Below are 11176 nucleotides of genomic sequence, written 5' to 3'. Positions count from 1 at the left end.
GTTTAAAGACTGTTATTGACTTTGACACCGGGGGGTAATGTTGCAACATAAGAGGAAACAGTGGGGGGTAAAATTGCAATTATTTCCTTAGGGGGTAGACATGCCAATGACCCCTAACCTCATGGGGTAAAATTGCAGTTTACTCATTAAATTTACTATATTTCACCAAAATATTAATGAAGATTTATATATTTCTACAACAACAACAACAACAACAATAATTCTAGTGTATAAATTATCTAGAGTAAATTGCTAAAATCGTCCCTGAGGTTTGGTTATGTTTGTCATTTTCATTCAAAAACAACTTTTTTGTACCATATTGCCCTTCACTTTTGGGAATTTTTTGTCGTCTTCATTCAAACGTCTAATTTGCTTTATATTTTTTTCAGATATTTAGATGAAAATAACAAAAAATCTGAAATCTCAAGGATGATCTTGGCAAAAAAGCTAGACGTTTAGATGAAATGACATAAAATCACAAAAGTAAAAAATAATATAGTACAAAAAAAATTGTTTGGGATGAAATTGACAAACACGCCCAAATCGGGATGATTTTGGCGATTTACTAATTTATCTATTGTATATTTTTTTTATAAAGCTGAATTTGTGACCTCTGGAAAGACAAATTTCTAATACCCTCGTCTTCTTCATCCTCCCATCACGAATTCCTCGCATCTTACACAGCAATAATACTCTGTTCGTATACTCCATTACACCCTCTCTCATCCGATCAGATCTATCATTCACTCCTACACGCAATCAATCACTCCTTCTTCAAGCAATCTATTCCACAATCGCTCATCGTCATTCCAACTCGATTAACTTCCTCTTCAAGGTAATTAGGTCACAATTACGGTTACTTAGGGTTTTTCATTTGTTCATAACGTTTAGATTCCTACGCTTTGCTTGACTTTCACGTTACCGATTACGGAATGTCTGATTTGCAGGAATACGGCGATGATGTTGATTTACAGAATTGTGCGATCGAGTGAATCTTCAATTATTTGGTGAGTGTGTTTGATTTGTTTTTTTTCTTAGTTTAAAATTATGAGTGTATAATAATAATTTATTGCTTGTTTGCTGTTTTAGTTTCTGGAAATTAGCATATGTGATGGATAAGAATTTAGAAATTGGTCTAGTTAATCGTGGCAATTTATGTTTATTGTTTGATTGTTATTGTTATTTTAGTTCTCGATATGATAATTAGGAACTTATGAATGATGATTATTATTATTATAAGTAGCGAAGTCTTCTTCGGAAAAAGTAAGTGTTTGATTGAATGCTTTGTTGAGGATGGTCTCAGGTGAATGCTATTGCTTGAGATTTCGTGAAATAACAAAAAGAGGTTCACTGGTTCAGTCATTATCATTCAATTGAATGTATAAATGACATGACATGTGCAATGTAATAACTATGCTGGATTTAATAAGTATAAATGTTCCCTCTGGTTAAGTATATCCAGTTGCTTTTTTATAACCCCGGATAGCATCAATTTTCTTCCTATGACTGGTTGATAGTAATTAGTAAACGATGAATCTTACTCAGCAAGAGATGCATAGAGTTCTTATTATGTATGCTTATTGTCACATACTTATCTTTATAAGCTTCTGTGCGGTATTTAGTAATCAAATTAAGTTAGTCAAACTTTACTCCTTGCAACAATTTAAAGGGGAATGCATGAGCATAGGAAATAAGAATACTTTGTATTGCATGGGAGAACGATTTCAATTGTTTTTTAAAACTTGTATTAATGTATTCGAGGTACTTCATTGTGCCAAATGAGGCACCTCCTTATATCACTTCCCTACCAAAATATAGGGCTATAATCTATTTATCTCGACAGTCTAGATCAGTACTCTGGAACTCTTTAGTATTTACAATGTTTTAGGGACTTCCAAGGAAGGAACTGACCATACACTTCCATATAGATCCTTCCACCAAGGCTCATTGTTGCAAGATTTTTAGATGGGTCGTCGCTATATGTTGCGTAGTTCTCAGTATTTTACACGCCTTGTAGAATGTATTTATTTCTGTGTGCAAGTGTAATACTCATCCATGACATGGAATCAATGTAGAAACTTGAGAGTCATCGTTTGGCACAACCTGTAGCAATTTCATTGTAGCATGTATTTTAACTATCTTATCTTTTTATTTAAGTTGTTTCATATAATCTTTTAGCTTTTACCTGATGCTTTTTTTGCAGCATGTCATTGCTGTTTCAACTTAATTAATTTCTGAAAAGTTGGAATTGATTAGGAAAAAAATGATTTGTATTGGATTATTAAATAAGTAAAGGGTCCATGTTTACCATGTCATCCAAGTAATGAAAATGAATGATTTTTATTGAACATTTTACAGCTTTAGGTTGCTTTAATGACTGATGTTTCTTCCCCTATGAATTTCACTGTTTCAACATCACGAGGCTCTCAACAACCGCATTTTGCAGCATTTGAGCCCCCAATGGATGCTATCTATGATCCCTCCGGCAATTCAAATTCAGATATTGATGGGAGCGAAGTGAATTTATTATCAGTATCGTGGAACCAAGATTATGGCTGTTTTGCTGCTGGTACAAACCATGGTTTTCGTATATACAACTGTGATCCTTTCAAAGAAACCTTCAGGCGTGATTTAAAAAGTGGAGGATTCGGAATAATCGAAATGCTTTTCCGAAGCAACATTCTAGCACTTGTTGGCGGTAAAGCTAATACACAATATCCTCCAAATAAAGTAATAATATGGGACGATCATCAGAGTCGTTGCATTGGTGAATTTTCGTTTAGGTCAGATGTTAGGGCGGTAAAATTAAGACGTGACCAGATCGTTGTTGTTCTTGAACATAAAATATACGTTTATAATTTTATGGATCTAAAGCTTCTACATCAGATAGAAACGCTGGCAAACCCTAGAGGACTTTGTTGTTTATCTCACCAGGTGAATACGTCTGTATTGGCTTGCCCTGGTCTACGAAGAGGACAAGTTAGAGTCGAACATTTTGGACTAAATATGACAAAGTTGATCAACGCTCATGATTCTCGGATTGCGTGTTTGACCATGACTATGGATGGGCTTCTTCTTGCCACCGCCAGCACAAAGGGCACATTAATTAGAATTTTCAACACAATGGACGGGACTCGATTACAGGAGGTATATTATGGTTTGTTATGTGAGTGTTCATGTAATATTCGGTCCAATATATGTAAATTGTAGAGGTGGAAAATTTCACCAATTTACTTATAATTGGGTCAATTTGGGTTATGTTTGATCTCAAACTAGTCAAATGGGTCAAATTAAATATATTAGCTAGGAAGAAAATGGGTCGAATGAGTCTTTTAAAGGCATAAATGGATTACTACTCTAATATTAGTGTCTTTTTTATTCATATTGATAATGCACAGTATTTAAAAAAAAGTTAACAGAAATGAAAAAAAGTGACTGTGGATGCTACATCTAATTGATTACAAATATATTGTAATAAACAACTTTGAACAAGTCAAGGTAAAAGAAAACTACATCAAATTCATTCATTTTCCTAACTATATGTCTTGGTAGGTACGCAGAGGAGTGGATAGAGCTGATATTTACGGTATTGCCCTTTCTCCAAATGTTCAGTGGCTGGCGGTGTCAAGTGATAAAGGTACTGTGCATATATTTAGTCTCAGAGTGCGGGTGGTAAGTGAGGATTCATCAACTCAATCTACCGCTGGTCATGCTCCACCGTTTTCACACCAGAATTCTTCATCTTCTCTTGATGCCCTAATTTCACCAAGTGCTGCTGGTGCCAATCCTGGTTCTTCACTATCTTTCATGAAAGGTAATACAAAGATCCCTTAAGTTTGTATGTGACTTGTATTTAGAGATAATATATACGTATAAAGTATTTAAAAGTTTCCATCGTGGCTGTGAAACTACAATTTTTAGAGGTCGATAGGTCATCCAAGTATCAGTTTGATTTCATTTATGCCGATAGCCCCTTAACGTGCGAAGTGAATTATGCATGTTCATTTTTAAAATACGCACGTTATGACACATAATTATGCACATTATATGCATAATTACGCATGGGTTGGTTTAAACCCTAATTGCGCACATTATTTGCATAATTAAGCTTGGGTTGGGTTAACCCAAATTACGCACGTTTTTGTTCACTCCCGCACCGTTGCACGTTAAGACCCTTTTGTATTTTAAACTTTCACAAAGCAGATAATGCCGTAATTTACGCTTTCTTATTTCTGGAGTTGTAAAAATGACAAAAATGCCCTTGGCCCAGAGGATACAACTTTAGGTGGTTTGTCAAAACATATTTGAGTGGATTCAGGGGTGTTTTTTTCTTTCCATTTTACAACTCTAGAAGCGACAGGTTTAACTTAACGGTTATTTTGCCATTTAAGATTTTTGGCATGTTTATTGCTGGAATCCGCATCAATATTTATATTTGAGTGACCTATAAAGCTCGCTTTAATATCTGAGTGGCCTATTCATACATTATTGCTGTTGTAAATAATGACAATCAAAGAAACCACTTGCACAAATTGTGACTGTTATTAAATATCCTCCAAATCAAAAGACTACATTGGACCTGATCAATATCATCTATATGTTTGTGATGATGTTCGTGGGCAGTTAAGTAACATTGATATGATGAGAAAAGTATTTTGACCCAGTAGTTCCTAAGAAGATGTTGCAATCTTATGGGATATACGAGAGGTTCTAAAGCACCCACAACCCCTGTAGCAAGCGATTAGGCTACTCACTATGGAGCAACGCCCAAGCCAGGTGGCACCGGAGCCGGTGTTGCACACCGGCAGAGGCCGCGTGAAGGAGGCATGGAGAACACGGGGTGTGTGTGTTGGGGGGGGGGGGATGTGGGGCTCATGCTTTTTCAACCAATCATATAATTTTCTTTGTTTTTTTTTTTTCTAAACTTATTTAAAAATAGTATTATTTTATTGGGTAGTGGTTAGTGAAAACTAGTGAAACCATAGTGAGGGTTTAATGAAAAAAAGTTAATAGAAGTGGTGTGGTGAGGTGGCAAGTACTTTATACGTGGCAGTGACGTGGAGTGAAAACATGTGAAATGAATTTTTGTGATTTTCATGTGAGAGCGTTGCAAGCTTATGGGAAGAATGTAGCATATGTTAAGGTGGAAATTTTGAGCCATTTACTTATGTGTGGGTTAACTTGGATGATATAATTGGTCGAACAGGTTTACAAATGAAAAAGTTGGATAAATAGGACAGGAGAATATTCGATTTTTTCAGATCTATAAAATTTATAATCTGTTCTACAAATTCTGATGTTTTCTGGATCATCTATGTAGGTGTGTTGCCAAAATACTTTAGCTCAGAATGGTCATTTGCTCGGTTTCACTTGCCTGAACCCACCCAGTACATGTCAGCATTTGGATCACAGAACACGGTGATTATTGTGGGCATGAATGGAAGGTACACACATCATCAATACTTGAAAAAAGTTGGTATACGTATACCGTATACGCACCTGTTCGATATCCATCTATCTAATAATCTGTGAAATAATCAGTTTCTACAGGTGCGCATTTGATCCTGTGAACGGCGGAGAGATGATACAACACGAGTATGTTCGTTTCCTGAAAACTGAAGTCAAGTCTGGATAAAGCACAACAAGAATTCTGAATTTGAATTTCCATAAAATGTGAATATTACTTGCTTGCATTTGTCTAAATAAGGAGTTTGAGCTATGATTTTGTTTATCTATTGGCTTTGAGTTCACATGAATCTTCAAAAATAAAATACAATAATGAAAATATAAAAGCAGTGGGCCAACCATGTCAAATCATAACTTCTGATGCATATTTTCACTTCTCAATTACACAACAGAATGGAAGATAACTAGTGCAGCCATAAATTATTTTATGAGAACTTTGCCAAGCCCATGCCTAATCTCACATTCTCAATTGTATTCATGAACGTTCGTTAACGTGATCGTGAACATTCGTTCACATTCGTTTGTTTATGTTGTTCATTAGTTTTTTATACTTTTATTTATTTTATCTGAACTTTTTATATTTTTTAACTTTTATTTATTTTATTATCCTACAAAATTAAAATAGATTCCCTTATTCCCACCGTATTTATGCACCGTTCCCCATTTCTTTCTCAATATTCACATTGGCGAACACTATCGACCTCCGTTCCACTATTATGGCTTCAAGTTTCAGACTTTTTTCCTCCTCCATCCACCTCTAGACTGTATCGCTTCCGCTGATTTTATTTATGTTCGTTTGTGTCCGTGAACTGTTCGTGAGCACGTTCATTTCCTTAATGAATGAACACGAACATAAAATCTCATTCGGTAAGTGTTTATGAATATTCGTGAACACATTTTTATTCTTAACGAACGAACATGAACAAAGCCTTGTTCATGTTCGTTCGGTTCGTTTATAGGCATACTAACACACCAATACTAATGGTTAAAATATAGCCTTCCCAAGTATATTTCACTTTATAAAACCAATATACCAAAATGTAAAATACATAGTGATACCAAATAGCAATGTTTAATGACTTTATAATTTCAAATAAAAAAATCTCACGAGATAAAGTGTAAAATTTACCTAAGAATAATTTCCTCTTCTAACAGAACATAATTGATAAATAACCTTTTTAACATATATTTATCTTTATGAACCACAAATTTACTCTTTTGCCTTTATGATTTTATCATGATAACATTATAGGTAGGGCTCTAAACTAAATGGAACGAGTTTGTTCATTAAGAAATGAACATGTTCATAACGGTTCAGGAACCAGGGCCGGCTGAAGGGAAATTAAACTAAAGCTAGGGCTTTAGGCCTCCATTTGGATAAGGCCCCTAATTTAAGAAACAAGGGTTATGTAAGTATATATGTAAATGTTGCTTTTAAAATAAAAATTGTCCATTGGTCCAGTGGTAAACTCCCGTGTGAGTACTTAAAATATCAAGGCTCGAGGCTTGTTACAAGCACTTTCTTTTAGGTACCAACTGTTTTGTCTTTTTATTTTCTTCAGGATTAAAATCACAAAGAAGTTCAGCCATAGTTTCATTAATGGTGAAATTCCTCGTCTAGGTTACATCAAACAAGAAACTTACTATTGTTGGTTTATTAAATAATTTGTTAAATGGGAGTGCTCTGTATCAAAATGCGTCACAAAATCTTGAAATTATTAATTTATAATATTCTTTATTTAGAGAGGTTGTAGGGCCCCGAATATCTATTTTGCTTTGGGCCACCAAAACAGTTGAGCCGGCCCTGTCAGGAACACTTATCGAATGAGATTTCTTGATCATGTTTGTTCATTAAGGAAAAGAAGATGTTCATAAACTGTTCATAAACACTTATGGAATGTAAACTAACACAAACGAACACAAACAAATGTTCATGAACATAAATGAACACAAACGAACGTTGTATATATTCATTTTAAAACAATCTACATTTTTCATCATAAAGACTAAGACTACGAAGAATTCACCAAAGATAAATAAGTACTTAACAGAACATTCTGGACATAGTTCACATAATTAACACCAAAATGACAGTTTGTCAAGCTTTGACACAAACTAAAATTGAATGGTCAAACGAGCGATCTTGGCAAAGGTGTATAGTATAACTTTGGTTTCAAATTTTTGAAAACTAAATCCAATAAAATAAAAATATAACATAAAAGAATTTTTAAATGAACGAACACAAATAAACATAAACGAGTGAACATAAATTAACACATTACCGAACAGAAACGAACGAATGCAACCTCTGTTCATGTTCGTTTGTTTAACTAATCGAACAAAATTTCTTGTTCGTGTTTGTTCATTGACTAAACAAACAAACATAAACGAACTTCCTGCTAAACGGTTCACCCACTGTTCATTGAACGTTCGGTTCGTTTACAACCCTAATTATAGGCCTTATCTATTATATATCATAAATGAAAGTTATTTGGGCCACGTGTCAGTAAATTAGGGCATCCTCAGTTCTCTTTTCCCGCCCAACAGAACCACACTTCCATCCCTTTTATACTCCCTCCGTCTCCTTTTTTCTTTTTCAAAACCCTGAATCTGAATCTTCTTCTCCTGTACTCTTCTTCCTTCTTAATCAAAGATCAAAGCAAATCATCTCATTAATTTTCATGTCTGATTATACCATGAAGAGGTAATATCTGGCTTTTGTAATTATCATCCCAAGCTATAGTTGGGAAGATTCTTTCATCTTCTTCGTCCGCAAGGTTCTTCCATTTGAGGTTTGATTTGTATGTTTATATATCTGTGTTGATTTCTTCTTATTTTTATACAAAGTTTTAATTAAACCCTAATTTTTAATTGTAATCTCATCATATGGTTCCAGGGTTGTTGTCAACGATGGTCATCAAAGTTGAAATCCGCTTACCTGCGGATAGATTTCCGCCATGAACTGGTATGTTTGAATATGTTCAGAAACTAAGGGTTTTTTTCTTAACCGTGATGATATGAGTACAACATCTGTTGATTATTGATCTTTGAATATGTTTACCGATTATTCTTTTTGAAATTAGGGTTTCATTTGCTTGAGATTTGAATCTTCTGATTGTTGAAGCCTTTGAAGCCGATCCTTTTAAATTTCCAGTCCCGAGGTAGTATCTGTTTGTAACAGCAATGGTTCAGCATCTACAGTGGACTCAACATCTATAGTGGATTCAACATCAGGTGTTTGCTATTATTGTTTGATGTTGTTTGCTATTATTGTTTGATGTTGTTTGCTATTATTGTTAAATGTTGTTTGCTATTGTTGTTTGATGTTGTTTGCTATTATTGTTTGTTGGACCAAGTATGGCCTTAACAACTTCTTTTTACATAATATGGCAAGTGATTTCAGTATATGTGAAAAAGATGTCTGGAAATGGAAATCAGACTTTCAAGAAACAAGACCTACAGAATTATCAAGTTTATATCACTTTGAAACAAATTAGTTTAATAAGGTGATTGTAAGATTATTATCTAATACAAATGAATCTTGATTTATGTGGGTGAGAAGAGCAGTGGAGTTTGGGTGTTTGTATGTAAATGCTAAGCTTCAAACTCAAGTATCTTCTGCCTCTCGAGCCTTCTATTTATAGAAGGATGTGGACATGAATAAACAATTGTTTATTCATGCAATAAGTCCTGCGTAAAGTAGCAATTTGACATATTCATTGAATCCATCGTTCAAGTTGCATTTGTAATCATGAAAACCAATAATGTCATGCTTCGGTCATGGGTGGCAGGATAGAGTTGTGATTTTTAGACAAGTGGGTCTTTTATCAGAATTTCTGATAAACCACTTCATCAGAAATTCTGGTGAACAAATCATCAGAAAGTCTGATGATCAGAATTTGTCAGAAACTGATGATCATCAGATCCATCAGAAACGACCTTCTCTGATAATCCAAAAATCAACTCTTGATCAACTTGTGATTCTTTGTAGTAGATACTTTGCTTTTTAGTTGTCCCAACTGATTTTCTTCATCTTGCTGTGTTCTTCAGGATTGTTATCTTCTTCAGAGATCCAGTTGATTGAGATTTTCTTCAATACTTACAAATAAAGTTTCCTAACAGTTTCCCCCTAAGTATTGTAAGAAAATGAACTATCTCATGAATATAAAATTTCCAAACAGTGGAAACTTAATACTTGCAAAATTTAAACCAGTTGCTAAAGTTTTTGAAAAACAAATTACATAAAAGATGAAAAATAAACAAGTTTTAATTCAGCTTCACTCTCTTATGCACATCTCTTTTCTTTATCTTCTTTTTGTAGAAGATGTATTTGTTGCAGCTATCATACATGTCTTTGTACCATTCTCTTGCTTGTATCCATTCTTCAATCATTTGCTCAATTTCTTTCCTACTTCCCTCCAAGTTCTTCTCTATCTTCTGAAGATGTTCCTGTCTTTTGTACATGGTTTTTAAGATATACCTCAGGGTTTGATTTGAGTACTTACAGATGTCAACACTTCTGAACAAAGCTTTGTTATTGTCTTGATCTCTGAAGATTACACCATATTCTTGTTCTCCATCTTTGCTTGTCTGCATAATAATGTCTCCAGATCTTGCATCATCCAGTATTTCTGAGGGAACTTTTGTCTTAGGTGATCTAAAGTACACCTTTTTCTTGTGCACATCTTCATAATTGATGCATAGATCAAAGTCTGAAAAAGCCATTCTTTCAAATAGCAATATTCCAACCTTTGATATGCCATTCATTGCCCTTCTGACCTCTTGGTTATTTTTCTTTTCCTTTTCATAGTGATCCTTCATGAACAATATGTCCAAAGGATGCAACTGGTCAGCTAGTTCTTCATTAGTCACCTTCTGTTCATCCCCATTTTCTCTTTGAAGTGTGTATCTGTTTTGCACATAAGTTCCTCCTATATCATCATTTGCAACCTTTCACTTCATCCACCTTTAAAATTCTCCTTACCGGATTCTCATTGTGCTTGTGAATGCTGTATAGCCCTCTTTTCATTCTTTCTTCTCTTAACCCCAGTCTGGTAGGAGATAGTGATCTTGGTATTTCATCTTCTTTTGTCAAGTAGTAACTTACCAGATTGTATTCAGGAAACATCATTACATCTCTGGCAATTTCTTTGACCATGACAGACTTGGTTTCTGAGATTTTTCTCTTAACAATTTTTTACTTTGCCTCTGACTCACCTTCTTGTTCCCATTCCTTCATTGTCTGTATATTCATATATTTGCTTATTGCTGAGTCATCAGATATTGTTGGATTTGGAACAGAAGCTAGCATTTTCAAATTTGTAATGACTTGAGGTTTTGCAGCTGCTAGTCTTTTTAGCATCTCTTCTTTTGGAATATTTGGAGGTGGTCCCATCATTGTGGTATCAGCTTTGATGATTGATGTTGTTGATGATTGTTGAGGAGTTGACTTTTGAGCTTTCTGATGTGAGCTTGAAACAAGAATTTCCTTCATGAGTTTTTCAGGATCCACTTTGGCTAAACTTGCAACATTGAATTGCATTTTCTCCATTAGTTGTTGTGTTTCTCTTACCAGTTTTGAGTTGCTGGCCATGTATTTCTGAACTTGGTTGAATTCAGCTTGAGCTTTCTTCTGATTTTCAGCCCATTCTTTTAACAGTTTTTCAAGGGCATCTATGATACTGTCATTACTTGCCCTTAGAATGGTAAT

General features: G+C 34.5%; 1 protein-coding gene across 3 annotated transcripts; it reads left to right on the top strand.

Moving 5' to 3' along the window:
• Positions 1–611: 611 nt before the first annotated feature.
• LOC110940815 (autophagy-related protein 18d) lies at positions 612–5750 on the top strand. Of its 3 annotated transcripts, none has more exons than XM_022182387.2 (6): positions 612–835; positions 948–1007; positions 2359–3147; positions 3553–3814; positions 5321–5444; positions 5542–5750. In XM_022182387.2, exons 3-6 carry the CDS (start codon positions 2374–2376, stop codon positions 5633–5635), a joined length of 1254 nt encoding a protein of 417 aa, XP_022038079.1. In that variant the 5' UTR covers positions 612–835; positions 948–1007; positions 2359–2373; the 3' UTR covers positions 5636–5750. The 3 variants fall into 3 exon arrangements, with proteins under 3 accessions (XP_022038079.1, XP_022038080.1, XP_035846087.1); XM_022182388.2 differs by having other exon boundaries at positions 2447–3147; positions 5542–5731; XM_035990194.1 differs by having other exon boundaries at positions 2423–3147; positions 5542–5731.
• The last annotated feature ends 5426 nt before the right edge of the window (positions 5751–11176 follow it).

The sequence above is a fragment of the Helianthus annuus genome, chromosome 5 (assembly GCF_002127325.2).
Source record: "Helianthus annuus cultivar XRQ/B chromosome 5, HanXRQr2.0-SUNRISE, whole genome shotgun sequence".
In the NCBI taxonomy this organism is placed as follows: Eukaryota; Viridiplantae; Streptophyta; class Magnoliopsida; order Asterales; family Asteraceae; genus Helianthus; species Helianthus annuus.
The sequence above is the reverse complement of the archived record's forward strand: the minus strand, read 5'-3'. Positions and strand labels throughout refer to the sequence as shown.

Coding starts and splice junctions, on each gene's coding strand:
- LOC110940815 (XM_022182387.2), top strand. CDS start 2,374: ATGACTGATGTTTCTTCCCCTATGAATTTCACTGTTTCAACATCACGA. Junction 3,148..3,552: donor ACGGGACTCGATTACAGGAG/GTATATTATGGT, acceptor ATGTCTTGGTAG/GTACGCAGAGGAGTGGATAG. Junction 3,815..5,320: donor TTCACTATCTTTCATGAAAG/GTAATACAAAGA, acceptor TCATCTATGTAG/GTGTGTTGCCAAAATACTTT.